The 18698-nt window shown below is 36.4% G+C and overlaps 1 protein-coding gene across 1 annotated transcript; it reads right to left on the reverse strand.

The window, feature by feature from the left end:
- Positions 1 to 5160: 5160 nt before the first annotated feature.
- On the reverse strand, positions 5161 to 7341 carry LOC127138736 (translationally-controlled tumor protein homolog). The gene is made up of 5 exons (NM_001427753.1): positions 7162 to 7341; positions 6541 to 6614; positions 6211 to 6336; positions 5933 to 6090; positions 5161 to 5627 (listed from the first exon to the last, which is right to left on the reverse strand). Exons 1-5 carry the CDS (start codon positions 7187 to 7189, stop codon positions 5510 to 5512), a joined length of 504 nt encoding a protein of 167 aa, NP_001414682.1. The 5' UTR covers positions 7190 to 7341; the 3' UTR covers positions 5161 to 5509.
- Positions 7342 to 18698: the final 11357 nt, after the last annotated feature.

Consider the following 18698-nt stretch of genomic DNA (forward strand, 5'->3'; position numbering starts at 1 on the left):
GCATTTCACTGTAAAGTCAGCAGAGTTGTTCATGTGGAATTTTTTGATTGCCAGAACACATTCTTCTTTGGTACGAAACATGTCTCCCACCTTTAATTCACCTTCTGATCTCGGATACGGATTATAGAAAACATTGTTGGATGTTTCATCGTCGTGAAGATCCATATTTGTCATATGTTAAGGCGGATTGTAGACATGACTAGGAGGTATTGGTGGTGGTTGATCATCATCTTCATCGTCGTTGTTCAGCATGTGATCAACCTGTATCTCGGTCTCCTCTTCTTCTTCATCAACAACGTCGACTTCTGCTTCTGCTTTTGGGTTGAGTTCATCTGACCATTGTGCATCATCTTCACCAGCTTCATCCAGATCGGTTAGTTGAGACTGTTGAGATGGTATACATGGTTGAAGAGTAATGTACAACACGATACAGTTGCAGCCTGAATGTTCATGACTAACAAACATGTATTCAACATCTTCATTGTCTCGTACCTTAAGGGGGAAATACTTGCATTGACCATTCTAAAAAAATATTGGATTTTGATATGTGATCTTTGACACAATACCCGATCCTATAAAGGATTGCATTCTTTTTTTCAAATGCAAGAAGGTTGCATTTCTCTTGATCGTGATTCTAATGGTATCAGTGTTTCGAAAACAAAAACCATGTAGCTCAGACTCGAATGTTTCACCGTTGCAATGAACGTTGACACTGTATAATGATGAAGATGACATTGTGCAGATGAAAACTATTTTCTTACTGCAGATGAATGTGAGTGAAGTGTCTTGGATGTTGATAGTAAGCCACTTAAATAGATGGTATCAGTGTCTCACATGCTAGCTAGTTCTGAGATGATGTGTTGGACATGCAAGTTAGTCTGAGATGATGTGTCGGACATGCAAGCTAGACTGAGATGATGTGTCAGTCATGCAAGATAGTCTGAGATGATGTGTCAGCCATGCAAGCTATCAAGAAGTGATTGTTCAGCATGCAGGAGACAAGACAGCCACGTGTCGAACATATAAGATAGTTAGAGATGATGTGTCAACCATGCAAGCCATCAACAAGTGACTTGTTCAGCATGCAGGAGACAAGACAGCCACGTGTCAGACATGCAGACACACACTCCAAATGGATTGGCGCCTCCATTTATTCCTTGTACATGGTCGCCAATTCAAGTGGAGACACCATGCATTCAGACCTCGAAACCAAGCATTCAGACCTAGCATTGCATGCATGTCCCTATGGAGGCGCCAATTTGAATGGCGACCCCTCGTAAAGCTTGTACATGGTCGCCAATTCATATGGAGACACCATGCAAGCACAAATTTTCATGCTCTCATCCATTTACCTATAAATACATCCACTCCTTCAACACTTCTTCCACACCATCACTCTTACTACTTCCTCTACAATACTTCTTTTACAATTTCATCTTCAACAACATCTTCTAGTTTCATCCACACCAACCCCCCAACAAAATGTCGTTACTCACAATGGGCGAAGCACATAGAGGAACGGTTGCAAACATCGCAACATATGTAAGTTTTTTCTTTTGTTAACTTTTTATCTTTCATCTTCACCAACCCCATTTTATTTTGACATACCAACTTAGTCAAGTGTTTTATTCTTTCTTTTATAGGATGTATCAAGGTTTCGAACTCGGGTCCACGAATATGTCCAGATGGACCCGATGATTCAACCTTATGTTGAAGTCGCCGGTTTTGGTCATATTAGCAAGATTATGTCTTGGTTTATAGATAACAAGTTCATTCTAGCCTTATGTGAAAGATGGAGGCCAGAGACACACACATTTTGATTCCCAACCGGTGAGTGTACCGTGGCGTTAGAAGACGTCAACATGCTTTTAGGACTACCAATTGAAGGCAAGGATGTTAATGGTAAGACCAACTATGCAAATTCAATTTGCATGGAGCTCTTAGACACTTATTTGTTAGATGATAATGCTAGAGGTCAAGGTATACTACTCTCACGCCTAAAGTCATATTATAATAGTTTATACTTAGATGAGCATTCTATCGAAGATGCTCGAATAATAAAAACTAGGTGTAACATTATGTTGTTAATAGGATCCTTTTTATTTCCCGAAGGTAGTGGTTCTAGCATGCATATTATGTACTTACCTCTACTTAGACATGTAGATAGAATAGGAAGTTACAGTTGGGGATCTGCTTGTCTAGCCTATCTCTATAGCTCGTTGTGCAAAAACTCCCACAAAGACACATCTACATTTTCTGGATGTGCTGTTTTGCTACAAGCATGGGGTTGGTCAAGACTATCGTCTCTAGCACCGGTTAATAACAACCCTTTCACTTTTCCATATGCACAAAAGTAAGTTGTTTAAATTGCTATATCTTTACTTAGTTCCTTAAAGTTTATTACCTCAAACTATTTTTTTTTAACTTTTTGGTGTAGATGGTCGGCACATGGTATGAGTTACAACAGATGTCCGAGACACTATATTACTCAGTATCGCAACCTGTTGGATCACCTTCGACCGACAGACGTAAGCAAAATAACTTAATTATTTCGTTATATTTTGTTAACTTTTTCTACATTAATTATAATCCTATCTTCTTTAACATTTCAGTTCATTTGGCGTCCATACCTTAATCTGGATCGTGACCATGAGGTCAACGCTGAAGACGCAGCCGTATGGACAACATGCACACCGATAATACGATTCACAACTGTGGAGATGCACAACACCGATCGTGTGAAGCTGCAGTTCGGTATGGTCCAGAATATCCCAGATCCCACAGCTAGCCTAGGAGAATGGCATCTGCGTAAAGTGAACGACCAATGGAACTTCAACCCTTGGCAAAACTTCGCAAGATCAGAGTGTCGCAAGTGGAAGCACCGTCATGACCATGTCTTAACTGACACAGTCATGCCAAATGAGGTAAAACCAAGTCCTACTTATATGGCTTGGTACAGATCGGTTGGTTTTCAATTCATCGCCGAAGATATGTACCTCTACGACCCAGCCAGGCAAGTTACACACAAGAAGGATCAACATCTAACCCCCAACAACATTCTCAGCCCGGTTACTCACAACCCCCTATCCGTCAAACTTTCCGTTCTACAAACACACAAACATACAACCAAAACATGTCATTCACCCAACCCCAATACCAAGAGCATACCCCATACCACCACCAACAAATTGACCATCAACCTGAGACCCAACGTCGCTTCACACCCACACCATCACCCTACCAAAGTCGCGTTAGCTAAAACACCAACCGCCTCTCCTCCTACCGTAGCCAAGAAGCCCAAACATCACAAAACCAAAACATCCCACAACCCTATCTCTACCAAACACCCCAACAACCTTTCCTCGACGCATCATTCACACCCATGTCTCCCTTCAACCGTCTCGATCGCCCATCCATGAGTCAACCACATCCCAACTTCTCTGGCATGGGTCATGAGCTCAGCTACGGCGGTACACCATCATTGCATACTGAAGACTATGCTGAGTTGTCTGAATACCTCAACGGACCTTCTCTTGTAGTTGGTAGTGACGCTCCTGACCCCTCAGATGATCAAACACCGATGCAGAATCGTCAACGTGAGTTAGGACCAAGGGTTAGGGTAGCTAGAGGATGTGGCACCGGAGGTCGGTTAGATGATCCCGATCATCACCATTAGGTTTCTTTTGTGTAAACTCCAAACTTTATTAATATCAAGTCGTATTATATCAAATTTATCTTTAACTTATACCATAAAACACACAAAAAATGTATTTTATGAGGAATCTCCAATTGAAGATGACCCCACTTTTGATGTGTTTGTCAAATGAAGATGATCCCAAGAGCAAAAATGTTCTTAAGGACCATATGAACAAGACCATATGAACAACTTTCATGTTCATAAAAATTTGATTTGAAGCTTTGAAGGTCATCATCAATTTCAAAACATTATAGGTCATTTTGACTGAAACCCTAATTTTAGGTCAACTTCCCAAGAACATAACTCACTCATTTTTCGTGATTTTGAGATGGAATCAAATGCATTGGAAAGTTTAAGATGTCTACTTCATTTGTTATGTTGAGAAAATTTTCATAATCCTAAAAGAAACACATGTGATAATAGAAAACATTATAGGTCACTTTGGAACTTCAAGTACATTGAAATGTGAAAAAGTCCAACTTCAAGTGCCCATAACTTTCTCATCAAAAATTCAAATGATGCAAAATTTAAATCCAAATTTATTGTCTTGAAAAGATCTACAACTTTTATGTTGAAGGTTTTGTCATTTGAGGCTTTTAGAAGGAATCTCCAATTGAATTAGCGACTCCTCTTAAAACCTACACATAGGCACCAATTGGATTGGCTAGGGCACCTGCCCTAGTCAATCCAATTGGCGCCTCCATTCAAGTTTTAAGAGAAACCGCCAATTCAATTGGAGACTCCTCCTAAAAATGGGGTATTTTGGAAAAAAAATTAAAACTTGAGGTATTTTGGAAATTTTCTTTAAAAAGTGGGTTATTTGGATAAAAAAAACCGTTTATGCCACCGTTGATATGAGATTAGGGATAGAATCATGTTATTTATAAACAAATTAAGGAAAGAGTTATGCTATTTTTACAGCATTTTACTTCGGCATATTTAAATTTCACCGTATATGTACAATTATTTTAGTGTTGCACAAACAAAAAATCATTAAAAAATGATGAGTAGATATTTATTATATAATGTTCGGTGTAGGTGTGTAATTCTTAAGGAAAAGGGAAGGGAATTATCACTAGGTGAAGTTGAGGCTATTTTACCCCCTTCCAGTACCAGTAAAGATCCAGAATCGAAAGGGTCCAATCTTTTTCCCATTCTAGTCATGAAAGAATTTGATATCAGGTTTACCTATTTCCTAGAAAACTTGTCAGGATTCAGTTTTAATCAAGGCATGAACACTAACCTAACGGATCCTTGTCAAGTATCAAAAGGCTTCTAAAGCTTCAGCATAATTTGAGAACATACGCAACAACTATGCTCCGGTACTGTATAATGTCATAGAACACTACTCTGATCATGAAAGAATATATGACAAGGAACTGCTTAGGAGAATATGTGAAACTTGTAAGGGCTTAAGTTTTATCTATTAGTAAATTTATTAGACAAGGACAGACAATAGATTATTTTAAAAAATGTATTACATTACTGACGGGGTGTTAAATTATCGGCAAACATGAAGTTTCCAGCATAAACATAACTACTTAAGCACACTAACAAATTAAGATTCTACAACAAACCAAATAAATTTTGAAACACAGAAATCATGTGGCATGTTTTTTTAAACACTTAAAATCAAATGTTAAAGAAATATAACCAACCTGATTAAATTAAATGGGAATGATAACTAAGTGCAAAACCATCACATCTTTATCAAAAATACCAAATTAGTCTTAACTCCAACTCTCAAAATAACTTAGAACAACAAAAACATAATAAATTGGGAGAGGTAGAAAACCAAGTGCAATAAAACACTTAGCACTTGATCTCCTTCAAAGCAAAAGAAAAATAGAGAAAAGTTGGGTCAGCAGCACCATCCTTGTAGTAGGCAAAGACCAAGCTACCATCATCATGCATGCTCTCACCAACAAAGCTGCACAAAAATGTAACATTATACACTAAAACAAAACATCTATTACTTAACAATTTAATGTTTGACCATAAGAAATAGTAGCATATTAATTAAAATTACTCAAATTAAGTGTATCCACTCTAAAGAGAAAGCCAGATGAAAAGGAAAGAGTTTTTAAAATAAAATAAAAATTGTCTATTTGATGATGATAAATGCAAGAAAACCATATTCCAGCCTCAAAATTAACAAATATTATGCAACAAACAAGGAAACTATATAAAAAACATTGAATACTTCTTGAATGTACATAATAGCGAGTCACTTACAACTGAAGGTCCTTGAGCTTGCCAAGGAGGTATTTGGTTGCTCCCTCAATATTCTTTTTGAAGTGCTCTTGTTTCTCTGCTTCTAGTTTGGGAGTCAACAACTTAATATACTTCTTAACAAAGCCAAGAAACTGCTTCTTGTCAAAAGGAGGTTGTTCCTACAAAAGTTCACACACAAAATAATTATGCTCTGAAATCAAGCTATAAGATAAGAGCTCAAAAATTAGCTTTAAAAAATGTATTCTCCAAGATAAAGAGATATTCATGGTTGCCCTAACCTGAAGTCTGAATACATCAACAATGTCAACCACCTTAACAGCAGTGTCATCAACACCCTCATCTTCTCCACCTTCGGCAGAAGGGTTTGCACCGATGTTCACATCAACTGCTCCCTTGACAACCCACTGCACACCAAGAGGAAATAATTTTTAACTTTCATCCTCAAGCGTAACAAAACAATTTCACAAAAAACATGTTTTGATAATTGCATATTTAAACCTAAATAATTGACCAATATTCAACTACAATTCCCTTTGAAAGTATAAGAAAATTCACAAAAACATGTTTTAATAATTGCACATGAAATGATTGGGACAATATTAACTGACCTTCCCCTCAACTTCCCACAACATTCCATTCTCAATTTCCTTGTATGGATAAGAGTCTGACAAAAGCTCATCACCTACAAAACATGACAAAAGCGTTGAACTATTACATATTTCAAACAAAAGCATGCTACTAAAAACCCTTCTATTAGAGCTGAAGCAATTCAGGACCATTGATTTAAAACAAAATATATAGAAAAATATAAAACAAAATAGAAGAAACAATAACCAATAGAACGGGGCACAGACGACACATAACCCTAAGCAAAAAGATGCTACACGCAGAAAAATTCTCACTTCTTGAGTACAAAAGCATAGCAGATTGAGATTAATTTATCTTTATAACAATGAAAAAATCTGGCTTTATTTGTTTTTACAGAAACTCTAGCTTTTAATAACAAACACGAATAATCAGAATATGCATCTCAGTGCAACACAATTGAATCAATTGAAATTCAAACAAATCACAAAATCAAAGCAAAAAACTACAGATCCAAAGATTCCCATCAAAATTTCAATACAACTGTCATAATCGCATGCGTAATTCATATAGATCTATAAGAGAATAATAGAAAGAAAAAAACGGAAATTTAAGAAAATAATCATGGATCTGAGAGTAGTTACCTGTAAGGAGATCCTGGTAAACCAACATGATTGAAAATTCTTTCTCTGATCGCTCCTGGTTACAGATTTATTGGTGTGAGAATGAGATTCGGAGCGATCTGAGAGTGAAGAGGGATTGAAATTCGGGTGCGCTCATGATATTAATAGACTAGGGTTTCTTCCTTGGGAAATTACTTTCACGCCTATGGTATTTTCTAAAATACCCAATTTGTCCTACCTTTGTATTTTTATTTATTATTTAAACAGAATTTTATTCCCTTTTTAAATTATCATTACTATTATTCTTATATCATATAAATAAATATATCATATTATACTTTTACCGTTTATCTTTATCTATCTATCTAGGAATGGGACCCTAAACCCACTTTTGAAAATAATAATTTTGGAAGCATTTAATTTGTCACCCTAACAATTAAATCTATTATCTTCACATATTTTTATACTTTTAAATTATTTAGGATAAATTTGAGTTAAAAATATTAACAGAATTTTCTGTTGTTCATTCAAAATTTCTGGTAAAAGATTAAATTTTTGATAGTTTATTTTAAATTTTCAGTACAAATTTTTTATTTGTTTTTATGAAAAATGGTGTAATTTATTAGAAATTTTGGAAAGTGTTATAATTTATCAGAAATTTTGAAAAGTGTGGTAGTTTATCGAAAATTCCAAACTCTTTTGCTATAGTTGGAGAATTATATGATTATAAGAGGACGAATCTTTGTTTCTTAAATTGAAGAAAGGAATATGAATATTGTTGACCCAAACATCAGTGAAGAGTCGCATCCAATATGTAGTGAAATGTCTGTATGCATTGAACTTGCTCGTAAATTTAAAAAGTTGAGAAAACTTGAAGATACTTAAAGTAATATGAATTAGAAAAATAATAATACTTTTTGATTCAATGGGAAAAAACGTTTTAAAACCATCATTGCCACTAATTTCACTAGATATAAGCATGACCAAGGTGATAACTTGAGTACACCTTCGATTCATAACTTCCATAACTATCCTCTTTTGTTATGGATGAACAATGCATATAACTAATTGTTTCCTTTGATTCAATATATGATTTTACCAAATTGAGTTATAAGGATGATATTTATTGAGGTTTATACACTAATTCAATTTCTAATAAAAACGCATTAGTTTCTGATAAATGTTTGAAAACATACTGGATTTTTCAAAACCTTTGGTAATTTTTTGGATTTTTGAGAAATGTCAGTAGTTCATATTAGACAGGCAAGAAAATTCACACTACTAGATTTTTCGAAAAATTTGGAAAACTACAAAATATTTTGAAAAATCTGATTGTGTGGTTGTTCTGCACAGCTTGAGTCACTGCTTCCAAGGCGACAGCAATAGCATCATCATTCCTTCCAACCATATTCTAAACATATCAATAACATGGTTAGAAGAAACTTATATCAATACTGTTCACACACTATTCACATACTAAAAACTTATAAGACACTATTCACATGGTCTGACGGACCAACTAGACTCTGATACCACTTTGTAACACCCTACTTCGTGATTCAAATAAATAAATAAAATATAAATAATTAAATCAAGTAGGATGTCACATCCACATAATTTGAAGTTTAAAAGTTTACTTCAACTCATATAAATCACATTGTTACAGCGGAATTTAAAATATTTTTTGTTCAGCATCCAAAGCCTCACTCAAACATCCAAACAATAGTCGTTTAAAACAGCAATCCTTATTATTTAAATATATGTAACATGAAAAACACATAGGTAAAACAGCCCCATGGACAAAATAGCCTTAGTGTTACGTATCAGAGCGGCTCAACTAGAAGACCTGATCGATAGCAACATATCGTGCACCGTCAACTACTCAGGTATCTGATTTTCTATACTCCAAAGGAGTACAGACACAACAACAAAAAAGGGTGAGAACTACATTAATACAATTAATCGATGCATAGCATGATAAGGATAATATTCACGCGTGACGCACCACAATCATTCATAATCCACATTCTCACCATAATTAAACACCACACGATATAATGAAAATGCAATGAGACTCCATAACTCGACCCAATGCATGTGGTACCCACAACTTCCAATCTCTAGCGTGTGTTACTCCACTTTTCATCAACTCCCTCAGTTAGCATATGTGTATCGAACTGCACTTTATGTGCCTCAGTACACGTCATTACCCTGGAAAAACTTCTCAATGTATATAAGTCATGCATGTGCTCCCTCTGGATCATACCTTCCTTTGAAGGTATGCGGGTTGTTCCTCTGAAACTTTTCCAAGTTGTGGAACTCATCATTTCCTCCCAATTGGTTGTTCTGCACAACTTTAGTCACTGCTTCCAAGGCGGAAGCAATAGCACCACCATTCCTTCCAGACACATTTTAAACATATCAAAAATATGGTTAGAATAAACTTATATCAATAGTGTTCACACACTATTCACATACTAAAAACTTATAAGACACTATACACCTGACCGGACAGACCAACCAGACTCTGATACCACTTTGTAACACCCTACTTCCGGATTCAAATAAATAAATAAAATATAAATAAATAAATCGAGTAGGATGTCACATCCACATAACTTGAAGTTTAAACCTTTACTTCAATTCATATAAATCACATTGTTACAACGGAATTAAAAACAAATTTTGTTCAGCATCCAAAGCCTCACCCAAACATCCAAACAATGCTAGTTTCAACCAACAATCATTATTATTTAAACACACATAACATGAAAAACACATAGATAAAATAGCACCATAGATAAAACATCCTCGGTGTTACGTATCAGAGTGACTCCACCAGAAGACCCGGCCGATAGCAACATATTATGCACCGTCAACTACTTAAGTACCTAATAATCTATACTCCAAAGGAGTACATATACAACAAGCAAAAAAAGGGGGTGAGAAATACATTAATATAATTAATTGATGCATAACATGCTAAGGATAACATTCATGTGTAATTGATCGTGTGTGATTCGCAAGTGCACGAATCACGTCAAAGTAATATAAAAGAATATTGATCCCACAAAGACCAATCGTCAATCTTTCGATTACTATCGTTATGGTGTTTATCTAAGACGGTATAAAAGAGATATTGGATTTGCAAAATAATGGTAAATAATAAATGTAGGTAAAGACAGGTTGAATGTATCTCACGTCAGTTAAGTGATGTTTCGATTGTCTAAATAGAACTACTTATGAGACAATATTTTCTACTCTTGAAAAGAATCCATTTAACAGGAATTGCCATTTTCGCGTATTCAGAACCGAGTTTACCCTTAAATTAAGGCTTTTTATTGTCACTTACAAAAGGTGCGCAGAACGCTAAAGTAGTAAACCTATTTTTAAGAAATGAGACTCGTAAACTTAGTTGAAAAGTGATTTTGATTTGGAAAGTTTACCCAAGGAGTTTCCTGATTTTAAATCTATCAACGGGTCCAAAAACAGTTTCTAAAATAGTTTTTCCTTAAAGTGATAAAAATTCCTAGTTACTAAGCCAGGGTGCTTTCGCACTCCTCGAATAATTAAAACTAACCACGTTTGTTTTAGAAAACTCAAGTTAAAAATCAAAACAGCCTTTAAAGTATTTCTACATATTCAATATGTGAAACATTACTTTAACCGCGATCCTTACATTTTAACCTTTAAAAGATTTAGCCAGACATGATAACACAAACAAACACAACAGTGTTAATCATGATGAAAAGTTTGTTTTAGAATGTGAGGCGTAGAGAGCGAGTAAAGTGCGTAAAATAAATAAAGTAAAGCGAGTGCGGAAAATAAATAAAGTAAAGCGAGTGCGGGAAAATAAATAAAGTAAAGCGAGTGCGGAAAATAAATAAAGTAAAGCGAGTGCGGAAAATAAATAAAGTAAAGCGAGTGCGGAAAATAAATAAAGTAAAAGCGAGTGCAGGAAAATAAATAAAGTAAAAGTGTAGACAGAAAATAAATAAAATAAAAGCGATGCGGGAAATAAATAAATAAATAAAGCGATAAATAAGAACTTGCTCCAAATGGAGGCTTCGATTCTGGTACAAATATAAACCTCCGACTCCTGAAGCTAAAGACGACAACAACTCGAAGTGACCTAACTCAATCTCACAAAGGTGCGATAACCCCCCGATCTGACGGATTATCGCTATTACAAATGATAAATATATGCTTAGTGTTGTAAAACTAAGTTGGATGATTAGAAAACGAAATGGAACAAACTACTTATAGAGGATTTCAGCAGCTTACAAAGACCATGGTGCCCTCCAACTTCCCCTTAGTGGGAACGTGACTTCCAAAGGTGGTGCCCGCCATCCCTTCATGGCGCCCTCCATGTGTGTAAATGGGGTGGATCATGGGAACGTGGCGGTTACCTCCTAGTTGAGGGATGATGAGTCATGGCTTCCCCTATAGCGGCCGCCATGTGTGTAATTTCGCCGAAAAATCCTAATTTTAGGTCTTTTTGCTTCGTTTCTTCCAAAAGAGTCTGAAAGTGCTAAATATCTGAAAACAAGAGAAAAGAGAGCATAATACAAATAAAATGACAATAAAGTTCTAATAAACATGTGAAATCCGAGTCAAAAACACGGTGTAATTCAGTGTGATCAAATCCTCCCACACTTAAACCTTTGCTTGTCCTCAAGCAAAACTCTTTATAATTTATGCAAGAAAATCAGTATCAACTAGAGTTAATTCGAGGCAAAAAGACTTACGAGTTCATTCAAGGAATGTATCGATAGGTACTAACGAATCCAACTAAGGGTATTGTAGTGACACTTCCCGCAATTGCGGTCGTAGGCTTTGTTCCTATACAAATCAATCCACATTACCCCACCATACCTAAACCTTCTTTTTGTTTTCTTAAAGTCCTTTTCATTCAGGTGCAATCACAGTAAGCCTGTTATCCGTACATACTCATAGTAAAGTGACCGGTTAGTGATTATGATCTTAAGCATGGGGCTCTGGTACATAAGTTGGTGTAACCCTTTTATTCAACCCAATTTGCAGTCGTGAGGGATTGGATCGTAATCCACCCTACCAAGTTCAGCACCAGATACCTCTGAACCAACAAGCAAATAGGCTTATTTTTTATTTTTCTAAGCATGGGGCTCCGGTACATAAGTTGGTGTAACCCCTTTATTTAACCCAATTTGCAGTTGTGGGGGATTGGATCGTAATCCACCCTACCAATTCAGCATCAGATACCTCTGAACCAACAAACAAATAGGCTTATTATTTTTTTATTTTTCTTCTCCATGTTCCGCTATTGTTTTTATTTTGCTGGGTTAAATGATCGTGTGAGAGTCACCTAGCCCGAATTTTCATGCGATTTGAGAACAAAGCAGGAATTTTTGTGATCATTCACTTATTTTCATTGGTCCCCTATATAGAGCATGCTTAAGCCGGAGTTGACTGCTAGTAAGGCTGGAAATGAGTCGAGTCGAGTCGAACTCGTCGCCAGCTCGACTCGACTCGATAAGAATTGGTTTAGCTCGAAACTCGACTCGAGTTCTACACGAACTTTTTTTTAAGCTCGAACTCGACTCGTTTTAAGTTCTTAAACAACTCGGTTCAACCCGTTAGGTTCAGTTCGTTAGGTTCAGTTTGTTTACTTCACGGACTAAAAAGTCATTTTTTAAAGTTTAAATTTTTTTATTATATTTGACATTTTAAATTATTCTTTTTAAAGGGAAAATATTAAAAAAACAAATTTAGAAGTAGTTTAAAATAACACTTTAAAATTAAAAGTCACGGTGCATTATATTTTTTTTTGAGTTAGAAGTATTTTACTTTGTATAAAAAAATGTCACAAGTTTTTTTTAAAATATTTAATTTGATAAGTTAAAAGGTTAAAATCTATACATTATTTATTTTAAATGATACTATTGAGATATATGATTCAAAATTATTATATATATATATATATATATATATATATATATATATATATATATATATATATATATATATATATATATATATATATATATATATATATATATATATATATATATATATATATATATATATATATATATATATATATATATATATATATATATATATATATAACCGAGTCGACTCATGAACCTAACGAGTCGAACTATACATAGCTCAAGTTCAGCTCATTTATTTTACGAACTTAGTTTTGAGCTCAAGTTCGACTCATTTGGTTCATGAACCAAGTCCAACGAATTAATTATTGAATCGAGTCTCGAATTATTTTCGAGTTGGTTTGGTTCATTTCCAGCCCTAACTGCTAGGATAAACTACTTAAGGACTTATTTGGAACAAAAACTGGGACTACAACATATGGGGTATCGGGATCGACTCTTATAATCATGAAGCCTAAGGTGCTAAGACAATACCGATTTTTAAAAAAAGTTTTCCCAAGTCTTTTACATCAAGTCATAAACTTGTCTTATAGCCTGAATGTCCAAGATGTACTGTTTTCTTTGCTCAACAAAATTTTTTTTTGGTAAGGTTAAAGAAATGGGAGAAATACGGATACACTACACAGATGACTCGTCGGACATATGTTATTTTATTGAAAGGAAAAACAAACAACTAAAATAAACAAAACATACTAAAAATAAAAGAAAACGGTAAAAAGCGATAAAAGTAAAGGAAATCGATAAAAAACAATAAAAATAAAGGAAAGATGAAAAGCGACAAAATCTCCTCCCAAACTTAAACCGAGCATTATCCTCAATGTTTCGATATGAGATAGGGTAGGAGTAACCTGGAAGAGAGAGAGAGAGAGAGAGAGAGAGAGAGAGAGAGAGAGAGAGAGAGAGAGAGAGAACTAGGGGTGAGCACCGGTATCGTCACCGCCCTGGTCAGGATGCTTGGGTCGACGACGTCTGGTTCGAGTACTAAGTCCCTCCTGCAGTTGCTGAGAGCAACCTAGGAGAGATCTTTGGGTGGCCTCGATGAGAGCGAAGTGACGATCATTAGCCTGTCGTTAGCGTTCCTGCTCATTAGTGACCGCAAGCTAGGACTCAGTGACAGTCCGATGTGCTCGCTCACTATGCTGCTGGGAAGCTACCACAAAACTCATATTATGTGACAGTTGTTGGTTTATGGTATTCATGAGGGTGTCACATCGTTCCTCACGAGCTAGGTGATCGCGCCACATCTCCTCGGTGATGTAGAAATCGGGAGTGGTACCTGCAAAAGGGTTAGAGGAAGAAGGTGCGGTGTGTGCAGGTGATGCAACAGGAATATCATGAGCCGATGATTGGTCGCGCCAGTCGTACTCATCGTTGGTCCCTTGCCCATCGTCCATAGGAACGTTAGGTGGCAAAGGACCGGTAAAGGGTGAAGCATCAAGATCGTATGTCCAGTTCCTCGCATGTCGCACATCCGTGCACTGAGAGCAAGGTAGGACAACACTTGGTACAGTTGCACCATGTATCATGAGGTAGAAACCACCTTTTGGCCGCACCTTGCATAATTTCATATCTTTCAAAAACTTTAAGTTAATGGTGCGGTGAGGGAGTGGTTCCAAGGTGGCTAACTCAGCGTGTAGATTCAACGCTCTAGCAATGGAGGTAATCAAACCACCGAAAGAGATGGTTCCTCCTTTTTTAAGGATGGCAGACATATGGGCCAACATGAAAGGGACATGATTAATCCTGCGATTAGTGAGGTAACCCTGTAAAAACAGTAATTCTCGGGCATTTACTTTGTTAGAATTTTCCCGGCCAAATATAGTACATGCCAAGAGGTATCGAAAGATACGTATGATCGGGTTATGGATATTAGAAGCTAAGATTCCTTCAAAGAAAGTGACATTCACATTAGATAATATATTCCAAAAAGTAAATGCCTCGAGTGCCCATTCAGTATCCAAGGGCGTCTCACAAATAGCACCATCACCATAAGGCATTCCGAGCAAACCCACTAAAGCATCGGTGGTGTACTCGTATTCTACATTAAACATTCTAAAATAGACAGTACCTACCGTGCTAGCAGTGTCGGGGTAAACATTGTAAATTAGGGAACTAAAAAATTCTCTAGTGAGCCTATTGTAAGTGGGTGCTTTACTAGCAAAAAGATCGTGTAGTCCTAAATTATCTAGCATGTGGAAAACACTATGGTATGTGCCTAGAGTGTACAAACAATCTTCGTCAACATACCTAGTAGCGAGGATCTCCCGAGTTTGCAATCTTTGCAAAATCTTGTTTTGTCGCTCACCGGGCTTTCCTCCAGGAAGAATGATGTCGTTAAACTCCATTCCAGTCATTAATGGTGATTATAGAGAAAAATGAGAATTTATAGAAAAGAAATGAAAAAATGGAGTTTAATGGATTTTTGGTGGAGAAATGGAGAAGTGAAGTTGGGAAAATTGTAATGGCTTGTAGTGAAAATGAGAAGCTTGAGAATTTTTTATGAACTTTGGTGGAGTTGGGAGAAGAAGAAAATGGGTTTGGAGAGGTTGAAGAAGGTATAAATGGTGAAAAAAGGGAATCTTCCCGTTACGTCATGGCGCCCGCCATGAAGCCTATGACGCCTGCCATGTCTTCGGATTTGGTTTGGGCCGACTTGGTGTTTGCTACTTGGGCTTTTGTCCTTTTGTCTTCATTTTTTGTAAAGGGGGGGGGGGGGGTGCATATAGGTATCCATAAATGCTGTTTTTTTTATTTAAGCTTGATAAAACAAAAGAAAACGAAATAAAATAAAACAAAATAAAGTAAAACAAAATAAAATAAAACAAAACAAAATAAAACAAAATAAAATATTAAAGTAAAATAAAACAAAATAAAACAAAATGGACATAAAAACATAATAATTATAATGCATATATATATATATATATATATATATATATATATATATATATATATATATATATATATATATATATATATATATATATATATATATATATATATATATATATATATATATATATATATATATATATATATATATATATATATAATTCACGAGTCCGGAGATCTTAGGAAAGTTAAAACAAGCATAATGTCAAAGGAAACAATAAAAATAAGCATGAATAGTAAATAACGGGAAAATAGGGAAATTCAAATGGTATTTCTTGGTTCATGATGGCATCAATGCTCAGGGTATAGTGGAGTCTCCTCGACTTCGTAGCCTCGAAGCTCTGTGATCTGGCGTCGGAGATCGGCGATCTCATCATGCAGCATATCAGTCTCGGTGTCGTGTGAGGCAACTGATACTTCGATCTGCAAGGCAACGTCAGCAAGCTCCTGACGAAGCTCGACTATCTCCATGTGAAGCTTAACCAATTCGGACTGCATGATCGGAGTCTGGAGATTCGGATTATTGGTACAGACTTTGATTCTGATTGGTGCAATCTTTGGCGCGTCTACTATCTCTCCCTTCCCTTCTATGGCGTAGGCCCAGTTGGCCTGATCAATAACACAAGTCACCTGAGGGTCAGGTAAAGTGAAGTAGTGAATGGTCTCACCCTCAATTAACAGCCTGTATTGATTCGGTTGGAAAGAAGATCTCCTCATGAGGCCACGGTCCAAACAGAAATCAATATCCATTAAGGTGTAGCTGCAATAAGACGCCAGGTGAGACAGTCTTCTATCGAGTCCCAGGGTTGAGGCTATGTGAGTCACCAAGCTTCCAACATGTATAGGGCTTGCAGCAGAGCGAGCATTAAGATATAGGCTCTCGATCAGGAAAGTTCCACAGTCTACTAGGCGTGACTGAGTGGTACAGTACATGAAGAAGATCTCTTCAGCACTCATATACATATCAGGGTCACTCTTTCCCAGGAAGGTGTGGGAAATGATCATCTGGAAGTAGCGGAAAGCAGGGTTGTGAATCTTATTGGAGATTTGGGTGGAAGAGTCAGGACTACCTCCAAACGTGATATCGCTCCAAAACTTCTCGACGTCTCGGCTCAGAAAGTAGCTCATGGGGAGCTCAGACGAAGCATCATAGGCAGTCTGAAAACCAAGCAAGTTGTCGAAATGCTTGTGGTTGAAGGTGTATTCTGCCCCGAACAATCTGAAATTAATATATCCTCAATCACTGGCGTGACCAACATAAGGCTCGTAGATAAGTGAGCTCAGGAACTCCAAAATTAGGTTCCTGTAAGTCACGTGCATAGCATCAGTGTATTTATCCCACTGCAACTGATTGCACAAATGCCAGACATTAGGCTCAATGCCTAATGCCTCCATACAGCTCGAGTCGGGATATCTGGTGGGCAACATTGGGCACTATGAAAGCATGGCGTAGCGCTGCTCTTGAACTGGGTCACGAAAAATTACTGGCATAGTGTCGATATTCTCCATTCCTGAAAAGTTAGATTAGAAATAGAGGACACCTGAAATCACAAATCTTATAATTGTTAGTCTCCACACACAGACACACACACACACACACACACACACACACACACATATATATATATATATATATATATATATATATATATATATATATATATATATATATATATATATATATATATATATATATATATATATATATATATATATATATATATAAAACAAATAAGAAACATAAATTGAAAATAGTAAAAAGTAAAGGAAAAGAAATCATGGGTTGCCTCCCATGCACCGCTTGTTTAACGTCGTTAGCTTGACGATTCGAACTTTATATGTTAGAGGTAGGAACTAGAGGGTCGGTCAGAGTTTGGTCATGACATTCTGTGGGTATGTCACCTCCTTGGTATTGCTTCAGTCTTTGTCCATTTACCACGAATGGATTACAGGAGTTGTTCCGGATTTCAACTGCTCCAGATTTTAGGATTTTGGACACCTCAAAGGGGCTTGTCCATCTCGAACGCAGCTTACCTGGAAAAATTCGTAATCTCGAATTGAAGAGAAGAACAAAGTCGCCTATATTAAATTCCTTCTTTAGAGTCCTTTTGTCGTGCCAAGCTTTGGTTCTCTCTTTATATATAACTGCATTCTCGTAAGCGTTCTGGAAAAGTTCCTCCAATTTGTGAATAACAAGGATTCGCTTCTTGCCAGATGCTAGGTAATCCAAATTCAGGGTCTTGATGGCCCAATATGCCTTGTGCTTGAGTTCAAAAGGTAAGTGGCATGACTTCCCGTAGACCAACTGGTATGGTGTAGTTTCAATAAGGGTTTTGTAAGCAGTTCTGTAAGCCCACAGTGCTTATGTTAGCTTTTCAGACCAATCTTTTCTAGATATTGATACAGTTTTCTCCAAGATATGCTTAATCTCTCTGTTAGAAACTTCCACTTGACCATTAGTCTGGGGGTGATATGGTGTTGTTACTCTGTGTTTCACTCCATATTTTCTTAGGAGTTTATAAAATATCCTGGATATAAAATGTGATCCATCATCGCTTATGACAAGTCGTGGAACTCCAAATTTGGGAAAGATATTGAAATTCTGGCGTAGTCAGAGTTCAGATGTTCTACACGAAGTCATGACATCTGATCCAACAATATTACTAATACAGCAAGGTATTTATACAAATTAAATTCCAGTACTGATATGCACACATTCGCAGATGTCTCGACATC

Source organism: Lathyrus oleraceus, chromosome 1 (genome assembly GCF_024323335.1).
Source record: "Lathyrus oleraceus cultivar Zhongwan6 chromosome 1, CAAS_Psat_ZW6_1.0, whole genome shotgun sequence".
NCBI classification, from domain to species: Eukaryota; Viridiplantae; Streptophyta; class Magnoliopsida; order Fabales; family Fabaceae; genus Lathyrus; species Lathyrus oleraceus.

Coding starts and splice junctions, on each gene's coding strand:
- LOC127138736 (NM_001427753.1), bottom strand. CDS start 7,189: ATGTTGGTTTACCAGGATCTCCTTACAG. Junction 6,337..6,540: donor TGTGGGAAGTTGAGGGGAAG/GTCAGTTAATAT, acceptor CTTGGTGTGCAG/TGGGTTGTCAAGGGAGCAGT. Junction 6,091..6,210: donor TTGATGTATTCAGACTTCAG/GTTAGGGCAACC, acceptor GAACTTTTGTAG/GAACAACCTCCTTTTGACAA.